Consider the following 22946-nt stretch of genomic DNA (forward strand, 5'->3'; position numbering starts at 1 on the left):
AAAGTATGTAATGTTTGCATATTTGATACTCTCAATCTTCAGTGAAGAGTATTAGTTCTGTTGACTTAGGTAAATTTGTCCACTAAAAGGGTGGCTTTATCAGGAAGGCATTTAGAGTAATTGCAACTAGAAGAAATCACGTAAGCATATAAAACCTGGAGAATACAAACTTGGGAAGAACAAGCCAAAGAGAGCTAACTGGATTCAGGCCAAACATCTGTCAGTACCAAAATTTTCGCTTTAAGACAAATCATTGTAAAAAAATCATTTAGAAATTGACATGGGAGGTGGCATATTAGTTAATGTCATATATTTTTCAGTTCTCATGTTTATATTATTAGTTTGATTAGAAGTGTATGTGTGATCAGAAGTTGAATTATATTAATGGTTTATGTGTGATCAGAAGTTCTTAGGATAAGTCATTAATGAAGTCATCAATGTAGTGAGTAAAATCAGTAATCTGGTGTGATTCTTTCATTGATTGGAGTTTTGTACGTGTCGAGTTAGGCCTAATTTACATGTGTATAACAATTAGCATTAAATTGCTGGTGAAGACATGACAATCTAGTAGCTAGCTGCATTTTTAAAACTTAATACTGGTTAGCTTTAAAAAAATTGTTACTAAATTATAAAGATGGAAGCTCAGCAAATCTGTTTAAAAAGGAATAATCACAATATAAATGTCCTGACTGCTTTTAATGAATTACTTTCAAGTGAAACTTTTGTAGATGTGACTTTAATATGCGAAGGTAAGAAACTTAAGGCACACAAAATAGTATTGTCTGCCAGCAGTTCTTTCTTTTATAGCATTTCTTGAAAACTCGTGTAAACATCCAGTTGTTATTCTCAAGATAAAATACACAGATTTGAAAATGATAATAGATTTTATGTACAAGGGAAGTGAACATTTCGCGGGACCAACTTTCTATGCTAGTTAGTGCTGCTAAAAGTCTGAATGTGCAGATCTCTACAAAGGTTACACATTGGGATACTTCCAATATTAATCTTCAAGAGAAGAGTGAACATTATGCAAGTAAACAGGCCATGTCACTTGCTGAGGTGCAACCAAAAGAACACAGCACAGAATTGTCACCATTAAGTAAGAGGAATAAATTTCTTAGTAGTTCTAACAGTAAAGGCATAAAGACCAACGTATCATCAAGATGGAATGAACTACACACCAGAAGATACTAACAGTCCAATAAAGATGTTCACAAGTGAAGGAAGGTCAGAGCTGTCAGGAACTGACGATCCATTAAAGTGAGGTTTCTCTTTCTCATTCAAGTATATATTCTAGTCCAGCTCAGAACTTACTTGCATCTATGCAAAGTTCAGTGTTGGTAGAAGAATCGCAACAAAGTGAAGATATAATAATAGAAATGGAGGAACCACAGGCAGTGACAACATCTTTTTGACAATCTGCTCTAAGATCCAATGTTAATTACAGTTACAAATAAAATGCCTATTCTTAATACTTCTGAGTTAGTTGAAACTCAATCAAATAGAATCAGGGCCATGTGGAGATAGTCAAATATTAGTTCCTTGTTCTGTATCACCTAAATTATCTACTTCTTATCAAGTTACAGAAAGCATGATACAAGTTATTGAACCTGGTGTCTCACTCTTATTATCTGGAACTGCAGTTTTGCCTTTTGCTAGTCCTTCACATCAAGGTAGTAGTAGTTCCATCATGATGAGGTCTTGGGGTAGGTACATCCAGAGGGCTTACTGATGTTGTGCTAAGCATTCATGAATTATATTAGCAGTTTCAACTACAAGGTCAGAATGTCACTCAGGAGAAGATACATGAGTCAATTCTTTATCCTTGGAGATCCTTGTCACAATATCAATGTGAGGTCTACTGCAGATGCTGGCACAACCAAAAGTATTATATGAAACTGCATGAAAATATCAGACATGAAAGTAGAGTTGATGAAGATGAGGCTAAAGATGAAGTGCATGTGTAATGAAATGAAAAGAATTATGGGCACACATGGAAGATGAAAAAGAGTGGAAGGAAAGATGGCCATGTGAACGATGTAACATTCATTACATCTTTCATATGGCTATTCGAGAGTGTCTCTCTACGGAGATTCCATTATTTTCTTGGAGGTAGAATGAGCAGAGTGATTGAAACATTAGGACATGAATAAGAGAGCAAGAGAGTTGATGGTTGTAGTAGGGATGAATGACTTGGATTTGGAAAAAGGAAAATGTCAGACTGGATATCAGGAGGTTATCAAGGAGAGTAAAAGATAATGTGGTAGAAAAAGTAGTCAGTGCGTTGCCAAGGTATGATAGTGGTGAATTGAAGTGGCAAGCAAAGATTATGAATACTATATTAGTGCAGCTATATGCGGAGAAAGGGATGCATTTTGTGAATGTGTGGGAAGAATTTGAGGAATGGATAGAACTGCATAAAAAAGATGGCTGCATTTAAATGGTGTTGGCTGGAGAGATTGTTGCCGGAGGGAGAGTAATGACTGCAATGAATAGATCTGAGGTAGTGAAAGTGATATGAAAGAGCAAGAAAGCAAGGTAGGGAGGCTTGTGAATGGAGAGGTGAATATCATGAGTGAAATAAATGAGAGGGTGAAAGCACAAACACAACAGGGAAATGGAGGGGAGGAAGAGAGTGAGAGAGAGTCAGGGTGAACAGCGATACACTTTATGAAACATGAATTCAGGATTCAAAGGTGAATGTGTGAGTGGACAAAAAAAAAATGATCGAGATAGCCTGGGATAGGAAGGGAGAGTTTGGGTGTGAGGAAATTTGTAGAATTGGTGGTAATATAGAGGAATGGACTGGGGAAGGTACTGAAAAGTCACATCGGATAAGTGATGTTCATAGGACTTGTAGAACAAGAAGTGATTTCTTATGTTTGTTTACTAATGCCAAAAGTATTTAAAATAAGGGGAACGAAACTGTTGCATTGATTGAGTTCATTCACCCAAAATTGTTGGTATAAGCAAGACATGGTTAGATGAGGATGATATCCTGACAGGAATAGAGATGGACATGTATGATATTTTTCGTAAAGAGAAGGAAAAAAGAAAGGAGGAGTGTTGTTGATGGCACTGAGTTGTGCCCATCTAATGTGGATTTGCAAGGTGCAAATAGTTGCCACAGTTTTTAAGCAACATGGTGTAAGGAAGAGGTGAACAGGATGAAATGTTCAGTTGGTTGTTGCTATAGACCTGGTAATATGGAGGATATTGAGAAGGATATGTATAAGCAAATTAGCCTGATTAGTAAGAAATGAGTGATCATTATGGGTGACTTTAATTATGGTAGTATAGACTGGAATCAAGGGACTGCATCTGGGGACAAAGAGAATGAATTTCTGGAATTTTTAAGAGACAATTACCTTAGGCAGTATATAAAAGAGAGGGTACACAAGGATCAAAGGTATTGGATTTGATTATTTCATCATATGATGTTATTATAAATGGGGTGGCAAATCTTCTACCAGTTGTTGAGATAGTGACCATAACGTAATCACTTGCAGGGTGGCCAGCCGTTGGAAGTTTTTTTTTTTTTTTTTTTTAATAATAATAGAGAAGTCATATTTACCTATACGAGTTGCCAAAAGGTGTCTTGCCTTATTATTAAATTACTCTGGATTAGAGAAAGATGTTGAGTTTTTTCCCACTTGGTTAGACTATAATAAATTTAGTTTAATCCTTTAAACAAGTGTAAGTAAACTAAGTTTGCACCTGAATTATCTTCAGGACTGAAGCAACTCGTGGTAAAGGTGGACTAAGCTCTCATCACTTGTCTTAGTATCTCCCATAAAGCAAAACATCTCCTTGCAGACATGTATAATGCTATGCATTAAGGGAAGAACCACTACCCAGACTGGTTTCGACCTTTATTGAGGTCTCATCGGTGGGAGCCAGACCAGCATCTTTCTCTAATCCAGAGTAATTTAATAATAAGGTGAGACACCTTTTGGCAACTTGTAGAGGTAAATATGACTTCTCTATTACTTCCACCTTAGTATCACAACTTCTTGGTCTGGCTCCCACTGACGAGACTTCAATAAAGGTCGAAACCGGTCTGGGTAGTGGCCTTTCCCTTAATGCATAGCTTATACATGTCCGCAAGATGTGCTTTACATTATGGGAGATACTAAGACAAGTGATGAGAGCATAGTCCACCTTTACCACGAGCTGCCTCAGTCCTGAAGATACTTCAGGTGCAAACTTTGTTTGCTTACACTTGGATAAAGGATTAAACTAAATTTATTATAGGGTTGGCAGCCATTTGAGGACTTCTATTAGAAAGGGATATATGCAGAATTATAAGGCTGATAATTATGAAAAGCTCAGATAACAGCTTGCGGCAATAACTTGGAATGAGGAACTTGATGGAAAGGATATCAATGCTGCTTGTGTCCTACTTGAGAACTATTTGGTGGAGACAATATCAGAATATATTCCTAAAGTCAAGAGGGTAAATAAGGAAGGTGTGAAATGGATGAATCAAGAGAAAAGGTATGCAGTCTGGAAAAAGCACAAGATGAGTGGTTATTACAACCACTTGCATGAGAAGTACAAAGGACAGTTATTCACAAAACTAATTCATTATCATCATCAAAATTCCTGATAGGTGCATTTAGAAATTTACCCACTTCACTCTTCATCAAAAGTAAATATAACATTTCAGTGGATGCTAAGATTTTATCAGTAACATTCTATTTATATCTCGGTGTTTTAAGGTTATTTCTAGTTATGTGAGTTAAGAAATTACCTGTGCAAGAATATCATTCATAGCTTCACTTGCTTCGGCATCATTATTTCCTAAAAGTCGTAATAACCTCAATATTTTTACCTGTAATAAAAAAAATCATATTACTGACATTCATTGTATACTAAAAATAAGGTATGAAAATTATATTCACAATTACAAATCATTCTTAAATATCACCAACCCATATTTGTAACACAAGTTAAATATTCAGTATTTAAACCTGGATATCTTTGAAATTTAGTAATATCAACAGATAAATATAAAGCCTTTGAACTTCTGAAAGTAATCATATTTGTGAATTCAACCTCTGCAGAAATATATTAACCCTAGCCTGAAGAAGAATTTGATACTTATGTACTTGTTCTATGAAGAATTGCATTTTTTGATGGAGCAAAAAAAAAAACATAATTACATTTCATAAAGTATTGTTTTTCAATAATTCAGCAATTTCTATTCTGCTTACATATAATGGAAGCTTTAAAACAACTGCAGTATCTTCATGTAATAGTGTAACATTTTTTTTTCACCCCATGTTTATAGTAACAAAAAAAAAAAAAAAAAATCAGGAATACATATTCATATTTCAGGTAGAAAAAAGCCATCAAAAGCCTGAAATGTGGAAATGCAGCTGGAGTAGATGATATTCAACTAAAAATGCTCAAGTACGGAGGTATAAAAGTCTTACAGTGGCTGCACATAGGTCAAAAGGCCTGGACAGAAGGATAAATTCCAGATAAGTGGAGTAGGGCTCTCATACTACCCATATATAAAAAGGGAAATAAAACTGAATGTGAGAATTACAAAGATATTTCCCTACTGAGCATTCCTGGTAAGATTTATGCAAGTATACTTGAGAAATGGGTGAGAACGATTGTGGAAGAGAAACTTGGTGAAGAAAAAGCTGGATTCAGACAAAATAGAGGCTGTCAGAATCAGATTTTCACTTTACAACAAATCATGGGAATATAACAAAGATCTGTATTTGTTTTGTAGATCTGAAAAAAGAAAAAAGCATATGACAAGGTGACAAGAGGAAAGCTATTCAAAATGCTACAGTTATATGGTGTCAACGGGACATTATATCAAGGAATACTTGGTCTTTATTTGAGTTGTAAGTCAGCAGTTAGAATTGAAGGAAGTACAGGAAGATAGGTTGATGTTAAATCTGGTGTCAGACAAAGAAATACGTTATCCCCTCTGTTATTCATTATCTATATGGATCACATTATGAAGGAAAGTGGTATTAAACCTGATATCAAAATTCAAGCTGTTAATCTCAGCTCTTTACTTTATACAGATGATGTTATTCTTCTACATAAATTTGCTACAAGTCTGCAAGATTCCCTGACTAAATTAAATAACTGTTGTAACAGATATGGTATGAAGGTCAGCAATAACAAGACAATGAAAATAGAGAACCTATAGAACAAGTAAAACATTTCAGCTACTTAGGCATGGTTTTTAGTAAAGGTGGTAAATTGAATATGGAAATAGACAACAGAATCAGCAAATTGGTATGGTAGGAAGTCAACTGAATAAATTTATATGGAAAAAGAGAGAAATTAGTCAAAACACTAAATTAACTGTATACAAGACAGTGTTCAAACCAATTTTAACTTATGGATCTGAGAGCTGGGTTAGAAAAAAACACTTGACCAAAGACTAGAGACCGAGAAATGAGAGTCCTGAGAAAGATTATGGGTATGAATAGACGGCCTCAATGGCAACATCATATTAAGAACAAGGATATTAGGAAAGAACTTGACATTGTTAGAATCCAGGAATGTGTTAGAAGAGCTAATCTCAGGTGGTATGGTCACTTAAACAGAATGGGAGAGAAAAGATGAGCAAAAACTAGTGTTCTCTGCCAGGTTGGCAGGAAAGAGACCCAGAGGAAGACCAAGATATAGGTGGATTGATACAGTAGACAGTGCCTTAGAAGACAGAAATATAAGATCTGAGATCTTGATGGGTAACAGATTGATTTGGAGGAAAATTGTAGATAGGAAATTAGTGGTGATGTAAGTTTTTCATGCAGTACTATCATTATCCAATACACCCCTTGAGGGTACAGGATGACTTGATGATAAAAATACACTAAAATAATACGTACCACATATGAACAAGTCTGTTTTATTTTATTTAATTTTTTTTTTTTTTTGGAATGGAAGAGGTGTACATTTAAATATGTAAATGCAACAATATTTTTTGGTGCTAATACAAGAACTATTTTATTATATTTGTTATAATGAGTTTCTGGTTGTTTTCTATGACTGTTTGAACAATATATCTCAAATGTGTAATTGTACAGCGACTTGCTGAACTATTACACATTTCAAGTAAACTAACTCACTACAACAAACACCTTTATAGCAAACTCACTATAACATATACAAGTAAAACACTGATTATCCATGGCTCAATTATTCTATTTATGAATTTCCAAAATAATAGATGTCATTACTGGGTATTTTAAATAACAGTGCATCATAAACAATACTGCATCATCCTTCTAGCGGGAATTATTTGTCATCATTGGTAGGGTTTCCCGTTCTGACACCAGAGTGTGCAGTCAAATGTATTACGAATTTAATCTAGTCTCTTGTCTGTTTAACATTCCGAAAGCTTGTTTGTGTGCTCATCTTGTGTAACCAAATTTATTATAAGATGTGAAAAAAAAAAGGTGAAACAAAGATGCTATCTGTAACATTTCTACAGCTTGGACATTAGTTAAAAGTGAAACAATTCAAAAATCATTCAAAAAAAAAAAAAAAAAATTTCCCAATAACTGTGATCACTGAAAATAATTTGGAAATGGGAGACACACATAATAGCATAGAAATCCAGCCTAATATTTTAAAATTCATTCAAAATATTGACAGGTGTCTTCAAAATGAAGCTGGATATGAAAAAATGACTGACAACGATTTAATCCAAAGTGTGCAAGAACTGATGCCAGGATCAAGTGTTTCTCTTGACGAGGATGATGAAGAGAAACTACAAACAGCTTATAAAGTAAGTTGTAATGAAGCCCTAACAGCCTGCAGAAACATTTACTTAAATTCATAGAAAGTCAAGATGATGTTGAGTACATTGAAATTTTACAAATTCATGGATGTATAAGAAAAATAAAAGAAAAAATAATGCTACAAAGAAAACACACAAAAATCATGAACTTTCTTCTAAATAATTTTTAAAATGTTCAGTTTTGTGTTTACATACTACTATATACCCAATTTGGCTTTAGAAACAGTTTGGGAACAAGGGAGGCTCTTTTTTGTTCTCAAATCTTATTCCAAAAATGTAGTGACCAAAACAAGGAAGCATTAATTTGCTTCACTGACTTGAGAAAGCATTTGACAAAGTCCAACATACTAAAATGATTGCACTATTAAAAGGAATTGGATTAGATGGTGAAGACATCAGGATCATCGAAAACTTATATCAGAACCAAAAGGCATCTGTTCAAAGTTGATGACATTATTACAGACTCCATTAACATCAAACGAGGAGTAAGGCAAGGATATGTGCTGTCATCTCTTCTTTTTAACATATACTCAGAAGCTATATTTCAAAATATCTTAAAAGAAAGAGAGGAATGGATTAACCTCCCAAACGGATAGGACGTCTATAGACGTCCAGCTAAATCTGGATATGATTTAGCCACCTGTTGAAAGAACATGGATAAAAAGTGCAATTTGGCCATGATGCCATTTAGAAGGTGTGATAAACTCTCATGCTGAAGAGAACAAAATCATCATCATCAAATTCCTGCCATGCACCCTCAAGGGGTGTACAGGATATGATAGTACTACATGAAAAACATTACATCATTACTAACTTCCTATCTACAATTTTCCTCCAAATCAGTCTGTTACTTGTCAAGACTCCAACATTATCAGATCTTATATTTCTATCATCTAAGGCACTTTGTACCGTATCAATCCACCTATATCTTGGTCTTCCTCTGGGTCATTTTGCTGCCAACCTGGCAGAAAACACTTGTTTTGCTGAGATTAGCTCTGCTAACGCATTCCTGGATGCTGACAATGTCAAGCTCTTTCCTAATATCCTCGTTTTTAATATGATATTGCCATTGATGCTCACACCTCTAATCTTTCTCAGGACTCTCATATCTGCGGTATCTGGTCTTTGGTCAAGTGTTTTACTTCTGACCCAGCTCTCAGATCAGTTGACTTCCCACTATACCAGCTTTGCTGATTCTATTGTCTATTTCTATATTTAATTTACCATCTTCAGTAAAACTCGTGCCTAAGTAGCCGAAATGTTTTACTTGTTCCACAGGTTCTCCATTCACAACACAGTTGACATTTTCAATGATTCTGCCTATTTTCATTGTCTTTTTATTGCTGACCTTCATACCATATCTATTACAAAAGCTATTCAATTTAGTCAGAGAATCTTGCAGACTTGTAGCAGAAATCCAACAGGTATTTGCCATTAATATTAGCTTTGCTCTTTTCTCAAAATTTTCCCAAAATATTTTTGTCTGTCTCACAATCATTTCCTACTCTGCTATTTAGATCCCCAACAAGGACCAACTTTTCCTTTTTCATTGTGTCAGTTGCTTTTTCTAAAGCCTCAAAAAATTCCTCCACTTCTACCTTAGTAGAACCTTCTGTGGGACCATAGGCACAAATAAGTCTCATTGTTCAGTTCCCCATTCTCATATTTGCCCACATTACTCTACTTGAGACTGACTGCCATTCAAGAAGATTAGCCTCGTATTTTGTGTTGAATACTATGGCTACTCCTTCTTTTCCTTGATTGTCATTGCCTGAATATAATATTTTGTATTTATTGCTCAGAAAGATCTCACCAGTTTTTGTCTTTTTTTGTTTCAGTCACCCCTATTATGTCGATCTGGTACTTATCTAATTCCTCAGCTAGCTCCATTTCTTTGCCATTCAGGCTTCTTACGTTGATAGTACCGATCTTTAACTCTGGTGATGTTGAGTTGGGGTGTTTTTTCAGATTTGTTCCAGTAGCCGACTTTTCGCTGTTCACCCTGGTTTCCTGGCGAAAACAACGGGGGCCTTGTTTAACCAGGCAACACCCAAGCCGGCATGAAATTTTGTCATGTTGTACCATCATTTTTTATTTTGGTTTGACCAATAAGAATACAATTTGGTCGGCTAAATCCCAAATTGCCAGCCCATTCTCGTTTATTCAGTATCCAAGTAGATACCCAACAGGGTGTACCACGAGAAGGTGAGGATTGGACATTAGGTCAGAAGCTCTGGCCGATTCTCTGCATTCCTTTAAAGGCTATGTGGAGGTCTCCTCTCAGTTATACAGCTTTGACCCTTAAGCACCCCATGAAGAGAATACTTAATCGGATTATCTCACGTGCATAGCTCCATCTCAGTTGCCTATAACAAGAAACGCAGCTCCTTGTTCTATGCTGAGTAACTGGATCTTAGTTATATTGGAAAGACTAAAAATATAGACATTATTTATATTTTTGTTTTCTCTTTTTATTGTACAATACAATTTTAATGCCTGGATAAAACAAAGATCCTTGTATAATTTCTTCTCTTAAATATTGCCTTACCTTGGGGACCCAATTTCAGTTTTAATTTTTTTGTGCTAAGTTTTTTCTAATCGCTTACTCAACAAAACATTTTCATTGTTCTCTAAGAAATTAATTCACGATAATTATTTGAAATATTTAAAAAAAAGAAAACCGGCTGCAGAAGTTCCAGATTATATTATTTTTGTTCAAAATGATCAAAATCGAATAATACTTCACAGATTTCCTTTAGGATGCGCTTGATCAACTTAGCTTTATAGAGAATAACATGAAATTCTTTAATCATATCACTAAATGTTTTTCTTTATATAGTGATATACTGTTCTTTGCACTTTCACTTCACTGGTTTCCCTGTATAATTGGTCATTACAAAATGAAATTAACAGTTGTGATTTAAATTTATATGTATATATTTTCTGCATAATTCGGATATTATGCTCCAATTTTTAAAGTAAGCGATAATTTTGTTTATATTCTATCGTTCAAAATATGTATATGCACATACATCAAATGTGAAATTTCATTTCCATATTTTTACAATACAATTGAACTTTATTTCACCTTTGATAGTTTAACTCTCCCCACCCACCCCTGCTGCATCACTATCACACACCCAAAAACTGTTATGAACCATAGGCACAGTTTTTATTTAATTCGTTATTTTTCTTTCGTAATTGTTCCACATAACTTTCATTTTTCGATACAGAAACTTGGTGGTGATTATTATAAATTAGCAAATTATAAATCAGAAAATATACATATTATTTCCTGATTATTATAAATCAGGAAATTATATGATATTGGATAATAGGGGAAATTAATATTTAAAATTGTTAATAATTAGATTTTTATATAGAGGATATTATCATAATATTAATCCAGTCTATAGAGATGATCTCTTTTCAACAATAATTTTTTTATTCCCGAGTGTACCTATACATGCCAAGAGTTCACTCAGATTGGTGCCATGACCTCCTTTTTTACTATTTCTTTCAGAATCCAAAAAATCACTGACTCACGACCAAAATACAAAATAAACACATTTGATAAAACAAAAACAATATATATACACTTCAAACAATATTACATAACTACAAATTTAATTGGATCCAAGACTTTTTTAAAAATAAACTTACACTTAAGACTGGACTAAACACTTTATCACAATGACAAAATGTTCATAGCCAGTTTCTCTCTGGGTCAAGGCCCTTTTCCGAAGATATATGCCTTTATTCTTCATTTTCACAGGATCCTTTTTCATCACTCATGTAGCACACAATAATTCTTCCTAACTCAATTTGTCTCTTTTTAGTAGAAATAATAGTTAGATCCGACGTCCTTAAGACAGATGAAACTTCTTAATCAGAGTTTTCTCGAACATTCCTTTAGAACGTAAATAGCAACTTCTTTTATTCACTAATTTTTATTGACAGTCTTACCTCTTCCACTTTAAAAGAATTCACAGTTCTAAGATTCCCTTTTCAGAACCTACTGTAAATCTTCCAATTAGCATTTCCTCCAATATTATTTTTAAAACGTCTATAGCAATATTTCCCTTTTATTTACCAATACTTATTCCACTTTAAACTTCATAGTTCCACGATTCCTTTTTCGGAATATACTATTAATTTTCCTCCTACCGTCACATAAAAAAACTCAAATTCCTCCGAATCTAAAAAATCTGCTGGCCTGTGTTCTTATTTCTTTCTGAACGCTCTTCTTGTTTACACCCGTTACTCTGATACCGAACGCTTTCTGTCAGCTGTCAATCACATATCAAACTTCTCGGCGAGCATGCGCTGTTGGGTTTGTCTTTCATCCAACCTTATATTTGCTAACTGTTGGTTGACCCCACCATAAAGAAAATTTTTATTATACTGTGCCATTCTATGTTTGAAATTACACAATTATTGTGAAGGAATCAAGCATCAAAGAGCACTACAGGCCGATAATTTCTTAACTATATTTAGAGTTTCCCGCAAGATTCGTATTTTAATGAGCAATGCAATGAAACTGAAATTAGGCAAGCACAAGAATCAAGTTAAACAAGATATTTAATTCTTTCACAAAATTATTCTTACATAAGAAACAAGAACTCTATTAAGATCAATACAATTAGAAAATAATTTATACATTCAATAAAGTATTAAGATTCTACTCACTGAGTGCATCGTTTACTGCTAGAACATATGACTTTCACAATTCACATCCGTTAGGATTTCAACTTAGTTTCACTTTAAACAATATCAATATTCAGCAAAACAATCAAAAATTAGTTATTTTTAGTCTCAGTGAAATATTCGTAAACTTCAATTTATCAAACACTTAACAAGCATCATCAATATTTATCAAAGGATTAAAATAGTTCTTAAAAGGCTCAGTCTTGATTTTACATATACGTAGTGAGATAACACATTCAAACACGAACTAATTCTTCAATGAAGTTTCTCACATTAATTTTACAAGGAAATGTTTTATAATATCACTCATTCAAGCTTGACTAGCTGACTCCAGCAACACGAAATTTGACCAAGTTCTCCGGACACAAGTAACACTATCACACGTTAGTTATATAATAGATATTCTTACCGGTATGATCATCATAGCTTGCACATTATGGAAAACTCTTAGAACACTTCTAGGCACTCGATAATCTTCCACTATAGGCAACACAAAACTTGTAGTATCCCTGAGATCAACAACTTATTTGCCAAGACAGGAAAAGATATTTTCTTGCTCGTAATAACTTGTTTTACGATAAATCTCAAACATATTATTATCATCCATTCACTCAGGTAAATTCCTTTACAAGGTGACAGGAAACTATGAATAATTATGAGTTCGAAGCAAGATTCGTTAAAATCGGAACAAGCTTCCAAATCCTTGTTGCGACGTTCGATCTCAGGTTAGGTCACGTCTCACTACCTATCTACGCTCACACCATTTTCCTTCTGGCTGTTTCTTCCTACATCACCTCTCTCCTTCCTTTTTCGTGCCCAAGCTTGTTTTTTTTTTCCCACTTGTTCAGTTTACAACGAAAATTCTCACATGATCGTTATACAGTTCCCCAACGCTAAGGCACGCGCTATCTAAAAATAACTTAGTTTTCTGACAGCAACCAATCAAATCACATTAGCAGAGTCCGTTAGAATTACTTTCACTTTCCATAACAACAAATAAAATGCATATATTACAGTTCACTTAGGATACATTTACAAGTTATATAAAGAATTTATACAGAATAAAATAACTAAAAAAAAATTACAATTATTATTTCAATGAACAAATAACAGTAAGTGTTTAAATTACAATTTATTTAGGAGCAAACTTAGCTCAGGAAATGCAATTCATGTTAAATCATGAATGAAGTATTAATAATTATAAAATTCTTCATTCACAATTTAACAGCGCACTCCATGAAAGTGGCAAGCAAGAAACTAAGTATAATGGCTGACAAGTTGTCTCCGTTAGCGACAAGAGAATGTCTTCATAAAACACAAAATTTAATATTTTAAAGTACAATAAATTTGTTTAAAGTAACACAACTATTCAAATCAGGTAAGTACATAAATTTTTAACTGCTTTACATATCATTTTTGACAAAACAAATTAATGACAGGCACATCGCAAGTGCTGACAATGCGTGTTATGAAACAAAAACTAATAAACATTCTAACATAAACAATACGTAAAAATATTCAGAATTTTAAATTATGATTATTTTTACAGTGATTATTATAAATTAGCAAATTATAAATCAGAAAATATACATATTATTTCCTGATTATTATAAATCAGGAAATTATATGATATTGGGTAATAGGGGAAATTAATATTTAAAATCACTGTCATCGTACAAATGCAATATTAAAATAAAGTAAGATGGAAAAACCAAATAAAAAATTTCTGCCTATAATCATCATCAAATTCCTGCCATGTACCCTCAAGGGGTGTACAGGATATGACAGTAATACATGAAAAATTACATCATTACTAACTTCCTATCTACAATTTTCCTCCAAATCAGTCTGTTACTTGTCAAAACTCCAACATTATCAGATCTTATATTTCTATCGTCTAAGGCACTTTGTACCGTATCAATCCACCTATATCTTGGTCTTCCTCTGGGTTATTTTCCTGCCAACCTGGCAGAGAACACTTGTTTTGCTAATCTATCCTCTCCCATTCTATTTAAGTGACCATACCATCTGAGATTAGCTCTGCTAACGCATTCCTGGATGCTGACAATGTCAAGTTCTTTCCTAATATCCTCATTTTTAATATGATATTGCCATTGATGCCATCTGTTCACGCCTTTAATCTTTCTCAGGACTCTCATATCTGCGGTCTCTAGTCAAGTGTTTTACTTCTGACCCAGCTCTCAGATCCATAAGTTAAAATTGGTTTGAACACTGTCTTGTATACAGCTAATTTAGTGTTCTGACTAATTTCTCTCTTATTCCATATGAATTTATTCAATTGACTTCCCACCATACCAGCTTTGCTGATTCTGTTGTCTATTTCTATATTTAGTTTACCATCTTTAGTAAAAATTGTGCCTAAGTAGCTGAAATGTTTTACTTGTTCCACAGGTTCTCCATTCACAACACAGTTGACATTTTCAATGATTCTGCCTATTTTCATTGTCTTTGTCTTTTTATTGCTGACCTTCATACCATATCTATTACAACAGCTATTCAATTTAGTCAGAGAATCTTGCAGACTTGTAGCGGATTTATTTAGAAGTATAACATCATCTGCATAAAGCAAAGGGCTGACATTAACATCTCCAATTTTGATATCAGGTTTAATACCACATTCCTTCATAATGTGATCCATATAGATAATGAATAACAGAGGGGATAATGTACATCCTTGTCTCACACCAGATTTAACATTAAACCATCTTCCTGTACTTCTTTCAATTCTAACTGCTGACTCACAACTCATATAAAGACTAAGTATTGCTTGATATAATGCCCCATTGACACCATATAACTGCAGCGTTTTGAATAGCTTCTCTCTTGGCACCTTGTCATATGCCTTTTCCAAATCGACAAAACTTAAATACAGATCGTTGTTATATTCCCATGCTTTCTCGACTATTTGCCGTAAAGTGAAGATCTGATCCTGACAGCCTCCATTTGGCCTGAATCCAGCTTGTTCTTCACCAAGCTTTTCTTCCACAATTCTTCTCAACCGTTTCTCAAGTATACTTGCATAGATCTTGCCAGGAACACTCAGTAAGGAAATACCTCTGTAATTCTCACATTCAGTTTTATTTCCCTTTTTATATATGGGTACTATGAGAGCTCTACTCCAATCATCGGGAATTCGTCCCTCTGTCGAGGCTTTCTGAACTATGCAGTGCAGCCACTGTAAGACTCTTATACCACCATACTTCAGCATTTCTGGTCGAATATCATCTACTCCTGCTGCCTTTCCACATTTCAAGCCTTTGATGGCTTTTTCTACTTCAAGTATGGATATGTATTCCTGACTGCATGCCTGGTCAGTGTTTTTTATCACTGTGCTGTCATCACTGCTTGTTTCATTCAGCAGTTTTTCAAAGTAATTACTCTATACTTCAAGGATATCTTTTTCTCCTGTTTTCATTTCACCTTTATCATCTCTAATTCCTTTTATAGCACTCTTTCCTCCATTCCTAAGCTTCTTCAACAACCTCCAGAATATTTTGCCACCTTCTTGATATTTATTTTCTATATTCTTGCCAAAGTCCTTCCATGACTTTTGTTTAGCTAGTTTTACACACTGTTTAGCTTTCTTACATTTGTCTCTGTATTCTGTAAGAGTAAAAGCTGACTTATTTGCCAGGAACTTTTGATATGCTTTCTTCTTTTCCTTCACTGCCTCTTTAACTTCCTGTGTCCACCAGGGAGTTCTGATTTTTTTATCCTTGCACACAACCTCACCACATGCCTCTCTGGCAGAATCAATGTTTCCTTCAGAGTTTGCCACTGAATCTCCAAGGTTTGATTCCTGTTCTCAAACTCTTTCATTTTCTTTTCAATAATCTTTCTGTATTTTAGTCTACAGTTCACATCTGAGAGCTGCTCAACTTTTATTCGCTTTAAAACTTTCTTACATGTTATTCTTTTCAATATGAAATTCAATTTTATTCTGCTCAAGACTAAATAGTGATCACTTCCAATTTCGAATCCTCTGTACACTCTGGTGTCCTGCACCAGGGAGAAAACATCACTATCAACAATAACATAGTCAATGAGACTTTTCTTATTCCTAGCCTCTTCTCTCCATGTGAATTTGTGCACATTTTTATGTTGGAACATGGTGTTAGTAATAACCAGTCCATGTCCTGAGCAGAAATCCAACAGATATTTGCCATTATTATTAGCTTTGCTCTTTTCTCAAAATTTTCCCAAAATATTTTTGTATGTCTCACAATCATTTCCTACTCTACTATTTAGATCCCCAACAAGGACCAACTTTTCCTTTTTCATTGTGTCAGTTGCTTTTTCTAAAGCCTCAAAAAATTCCTCCACTTCTACCTTAGTAGAACCTTCTGTGGGACCATAGGCACAAATAAGTCTCATTGTCCAGTTCCCCATTCTCATATTTGCCCACATTACTCTACTTGAGACTGACTGCCATTCAAGAAGATTAGCCTCGTATTTTGTGTTGAATACTATGGCTACTCCTTCTTTTCCTTGATTGTCATTGCCTGAATATAACATTTTGTATTTATTGCTCAGAAAGATCTCACCAGTTTTGGTCTTTTTTGTTTCAGTCACCCCTATTATGTCGATCTGGTACTTATCTAATTCCTCAGCTAGCTCCATTTCTTTGCCATTCAGGCTTCTTACGTTGATAGTACCGATCTTTAACTCTGGTGATGTTGAGTTGGGGTTTGTTTTCAGATTTGTTTTCAGTTTTCAGATTCTGCCTATAAAATATTCAGATATTGCTTAAGGCTCTTTAGTGTGCTGCCTACTGGACATGTTCTATTGTTCTGTTTCTCAGTGGGGTTAGTAATCTCCTTTAGCTTACAGCTTATTACTGGGCAGAAAGGAATATTAGTAAGTATACCCAATTCATTTACGAGATGGCAAACAGCAGCATTCAGGGTAAGAAAAGGAACTTCGTGAGATGCAAAAAAGTTAGAGCCTTCACCTTTCGAGCAGCTGTTGTTCTACCGATGAGGAGAGAAATCTTTCTAGCCCTGAAGATAGCGATTCTTCCTGTACTTTAGATATGTCTTTGTGCAGAAAATGGGTGATCACCACTAAACATACACCAGTTCATCTTGGCGAACTTTTTAAGTTATTTTTATAAACAAAATGATATATTGTTCTTTCAAATGTCTAATAGTATATTTTCTAAGGAATAAATATAAGAGGAACTGGAATACTCTTTCCAGTTCCTCTTGAACATGAATTTTTAAGTTGTTTTTATAACACACACAGAATGACATATTATTCCTTCAAGGTGGCTTATAGTACATTTTCGAAGGAATAAAATAAAAATAGGGATAACCATTGGGAGTATCTCATGCCTTCTCTGTGCAAACTTTTTTTCATGTCAACAATTGCAAGACTTTGGTATCAATACCATGTTATTACTATATGTATGGAAATTAACATCAGAGATGAGGCTAAATATGTTTTTTCAAGCCTCCAGCAAACTGAGTGATGGCCTTGCAGTATGCTTTATTGCAGAACCAAATCATAATTATGTCAAATGTTATAATGGCAAAAATAGTAAGAAAAAAATCATTTGCACTTTCTTTTCAAAACACAAAGTCACTGCATATAACATGGGAGAATGCAAGAGGGCAAAAATCTGTAAATTGATTACATTATAACGAATAGAGAAATCATGTCAGAAAAAATTATTCACATAAGAGTTCTAATATCAGCAGACATAAAGACATTTTCTTCTAGGTTAGATACGTGGCATTATTGAAGTAGCTAAACCGTTGCTACTATTTTACACTAAAATGAATGGGCATGTTCCCCAAGTGATTTATGTTTATAACAGTTGTCTTGCGAATGATTCATAAAATAAATTCTCTATCTGCAGATTGAATAGGTCCATAATCCCCCCCCCCCCCAAAAAAAAAAAAACGCATATGCTCCTTTTCTTTCAAAATAATTCAAATCCTCTTTTTCAAGATAATTGTATCAAATAATTTATAATTTTTCAATAATAAAAGTGAAACATCATTATAAATTAAGAAATTATTTTGGCATAAATAATGTATCAGCATGTAAAAGAAATGTATTTCTGTTAGGATATCTGCTAATCAACAATTGAAAAGGAAACAACATTCTTGATGTATTCTGAACTACAGCTTGAGGCACTTTAGTGTGACTTTAGTGTTCTGTCTTTTCTTTCTCAATAGCAGTCAGAGTAATAAGCCTTTGGCTTTTCCTCCAGCTAAGAGGATATTATCAAGTATTTCTAAGATGTAGATTATTTCAGAAATAGCAACCAGTAGAAGTAGTAATATTTAGATTTTTTTAAGAAAAAAACAAACAAAAATAATACTACTGAACTTTCTTTTGTGTGGTATGAATGTAAACAATTTCGCATGGTGAAAATATAACATAGTATTTCTAAAATTTCAAATAATATCAGCAGACAGTAGAACAGCTGATTTTAGATTGCAGAGAAATAGCACAGAATTAGAAGTTTCATGGTACAACAATCTTATTGCCATATTTCTTTTGTCAAAATGGTAAAATGAAGTAATAGATTTTGAATACTGTCTAGAAAAACTTTCAAACTTGTAGAAATTTAGAGTAGTTATGCAAACGAGTTCCAGGAGAGGATAAGGAGGAGGGGGGGGGGGCGAAGCATTAGAAAATCTTCAAAATGAGCAAAATTTTGAATCATTCCGTATATATCTTTCATATTATATTTTCAACATATCTATGAGGATATGCACTGGATATTATCATAATGTGCATAATACAAAAAAAAGGATGAAGGCAAAAAATCACTGCTAAAATATCATTGGATATAAATTTTTGATACCAAAAAGACTCACAATCGAAAAAAACAAGTAATGCAATTTAACATTTGTTGTTCATAAAGACAAAAAAAAAAAAAAAAAAATCATTTCTAAAACTGAAATGTGACGATCCATATAATGAATATATAATGATATTTTGCTAGGAAAGAAAGCAAAAAGTCATATTTATTTCAATAATTATTATTTAAAAATATAAATATTTGACATAATATTTTCAAAGCAAACATTTGAAAATTCATGAAAAATAAAGTGAAAGAACAATCAGTGCAACTCTTCCAGTGCACTGATTTGAAGAATAAAATACACCAAATTTACTATCGCTAAATAGATTCATTGCAAAGGCTGATCGGTGGTCATTTCATGATTGATTATTTTCACACATGTGAAATTCATTTTAATTTTTGTGAAGAGACACAATAAATCATTTTATAAGCAAAAAGGTCACATATCTTAGAACATTAAAGGAAATTCCAAGTAACACAATAGACAAAGACAGGTGACACAAAGGTCAATCACCGACAGTTAATCCACCAATGGCTCTAAAATAGCCGTAACGGGATTAACTGTGGAGAAAGGTAATGGCATGAGATAAAGTTTTGATCAACGAAAAAAGCTAGGGAGGCCTGGCTATTTCATCCACCTCAGTTGGTTGGGGGGGGGGGATGTAAATGGTGAAATCATCAGTAACATCCAATATGCTGATGACACAGCTTTCCTGGCTTACAATATTCAGGATCTTCAAAATCTTTTTGAACTAGTGAATGAAGAGAGTGAAAAAATGGGATTAAGAATAAATATCACCAAAACTAAATTCATGGTAATAAGCAAGAAATTCAGCACTTTCTTTAAATGAGAAACAAATAGAAAAAGAAATGGAAATAAAAGTTAGAATTGAAATGGCAATAAAAAATTTTCTCCTGATGAAATGAACACTGTGTAACTGCAATTTAAATTTAGAGCTCAGAATACGCATGATTAAATGCTATGTGTGGTCTATACTACTGGTGTACAGTGCAGAAACTTGGACCTTGAACACAACATCAATAAAAAACACTTGCCTTTGAAATGTGGTTATATAGACGAATGTTAAAAATCCCATGGACAGCAAAATCGTCCAATCAGGAAGTACTGGAACAAATGGGGAAATCACATGAACTTTTAGATACCATAAAAAGAATGAAAACTGCAAACCTTGGTCACCTACTTCATAATGAAAAATATAAGATACTTCAATTGAATATAAAAAGGAAGATAAATGGAAGAGGACAAGAAAGACAAAGAAAATCTTGGCTGGCAACATCAGACTGGCATTAACTCTGAGAGACTGTTCAGAGTGGGTGAGGATTGTTCAAAATTTGCCAAGGTGGATTGCTCAAAATTTGGCAAGAAGAAGATACTATGAGAATGTTTTCATGGGTTTTTTTTTATGTATTTAACTCAATAAAACATAATTTGGATTAACTGGTTTTTTTTTTCAATTATCTGAGCTCTAGCATCCCCAATTACCATGAGTAATTAACATTTTACTGTACCTTTATAACAAACTCACTTATTATAACAGACTAATGAAAATTCCCAACCAAACTCCAATACACACAATGCTATGCTAAAGCAAATTCACTATAACAAACAATTCATTTGGTCCCTGAGTCTGTTGCAGTGAAAGTTGACTTAACTGCCTGTTGCTGACAGCACAATATTGATTATTGATAATCAGAAGTTAAACATGAAATAATATATACTGTATCACTGTGGAAATATATTTTAACAGTTCAATCTCTCCTTTCAGCATGCACAACCAAGCATTGACAGCAAATTATGTTTAAGAAATTTTGGTATGTGCATGTTTGGTTATTCATTTATTTTACTTTTTTGCATGTCATATGTTCATATTACTAAGAATTAACATTTGTCATTCCTAAAATAGATTAAATTTCCATTCTTTCTTTTAATGTGGATGTGTTTTTCAGTATGGCTGAAAAACACATCCAAACAGCAGATGTGATTTTCAGTATGGCTTTTAGTAATAAGTAGAACCACAACATTGAGTAGTGCAGGATATGGAATAACAAATTAAATATGAATTCTTCAGTTGTATCTTATTATCTGCCATTTATTCTTGGAAAAGTTTTACATTTCTGGACTGTAAATCAGTTTTTTTATGAGTAACATTCATTATAATGATGCCCCCCCCCCACACTATTATCAACTTTCATTATACTGAACATCTACTGTACATTAATTTTTAATAGTCAAAATTTGATTTACCAACCAAACTATCCCACACACAGTTTGGTCATCAAACTCTGGTGGTTGCATAGTCCCTTTGTTCTCAAACCTCTGTATTTCAAAATAATTTATAGATTCTCAAAGTCAAATGACTTAAAATGCAAAGAAGTTTACCTTTTCTTCTCATGGTGTTCGTTTTCCTCCCATGTCATTACATATACATTATGACATAAGCATGACATGATGATCAATGCAAAAAATTAGTACAAGTGCCTCAAGACAAAAACGTGAGCTTAACAGATACAAAATAACCATCAGCATCGAATCACAACTGGATTACCAGTATGTTCAGTATTCGTTCATTATTTTCCTTACATTTCTTCAGTAGAATGAATACAATCTTGTCAACTCTACAGCTAACAAAATACAGTAGTGTCTTATTTCTCACAAGGAAGATTTTAATTCACTAAATGCTACTTCTCACCTATACAACTCCATCTAACATTAGACCACTGTTTTCATATCTGGGGTTGTATACCAAAAACATTTCTAAAATGTTTGATGCTACTGAGAAAAGTACACTGATTAATAGATAATCTCCATCTTGCAGACCCACTACCCACATTCATGTCCTGTTTCTGCCTCATACTTTTTTACAGGCATGTTCTGCCGAACTTGGGAAAGTCTCCCTCTTTTATAAAATAATTGAGAGACCTAGTAAATTAGCTAAATATAAATCAAAAATAAATAAAGAGCATGTATTCACCAATAACACAAATTTAGTCTAACTTAAGATGATTTTTGTATTTACCAATATTCCTCTGGAAGAAACAATGGAAATTCTCATCAACCTGTTTCCTCTTGAAGTGTCCAACTTATTCCATCATTACATGGAATACACTGCTTCCTATTTTTTCTAAACTTATTTCTTTATGGAGAAATTTGAAGAACATAATATTTTTGAAGGGAACAACATATGAACTTAGTCTATGGACATGATATTGGATATATAGAAACACAATATCTCCAACTTTCAGAATTTGGCAAAAAATGTTCAACCTTCATCTAACTATTAATTTTTCAAAAGAATAATAACAACAAGATGGCCTTTCTGAATGCAATGATTAAAAAAGTTACGCAATGAAATATGCCTTTACAATGTTATATAAACTGCACTAATGTGCAAAGATACAAGAGGATGTCTGAAAAAATCATGGCCTGACAGAGATGGCACTTGAATTGCCAAAATGTTTTCAGCATTCTAACTTTTAATTTTAAAACGAATATATGAGAAATGTCATAATCTGTCAAGTTTTTGTTCAGCAGCCTATATAAGTAACTGTGCTGGGAGCTTTAAAAAAAAAAAAAAAAAAAAAAAAAAAATAGAAAACATT

General features: G+C 33.6%; 1 protein-coding gene across 1 annotated transcript in view; it reads right to left on the reverse strand.

Moving 5' to 3' along the window:
• Positions 1–22946, reverse strand: part of LOC150096566 (AP-1 complex subunit gamma-1-like) — a 449674-nt gene that overhangs the window by 258767 nt on the left and 167961 nt on the right. The window contains exon 8 of the mRNA XM_090408538.1: positions 4754–4834. Coding sequence (XP_090264664.1) covers positions 4754–4834 — 81 coding nt within the window. The remainder of the gene's footprint in view (positions 1–4753; positions 4835–22946) is intronic.

This window comes from Typopeltis vanoorti, chromosome 18 (genome assembly GCF_054136105.1).
Source record: "Typopeltis vanoorti isolate ZY-2024b chromosome 18, IOZ_Tvanoo_1.0, whole genome shotgun sequence".
Lineage (NCBI taxonomy): Eukaryota > Metazoa > Arthropoda > Arachnida > Uropygi > Thelyphonidae > Typopeltis > Typopeltis vanoorti.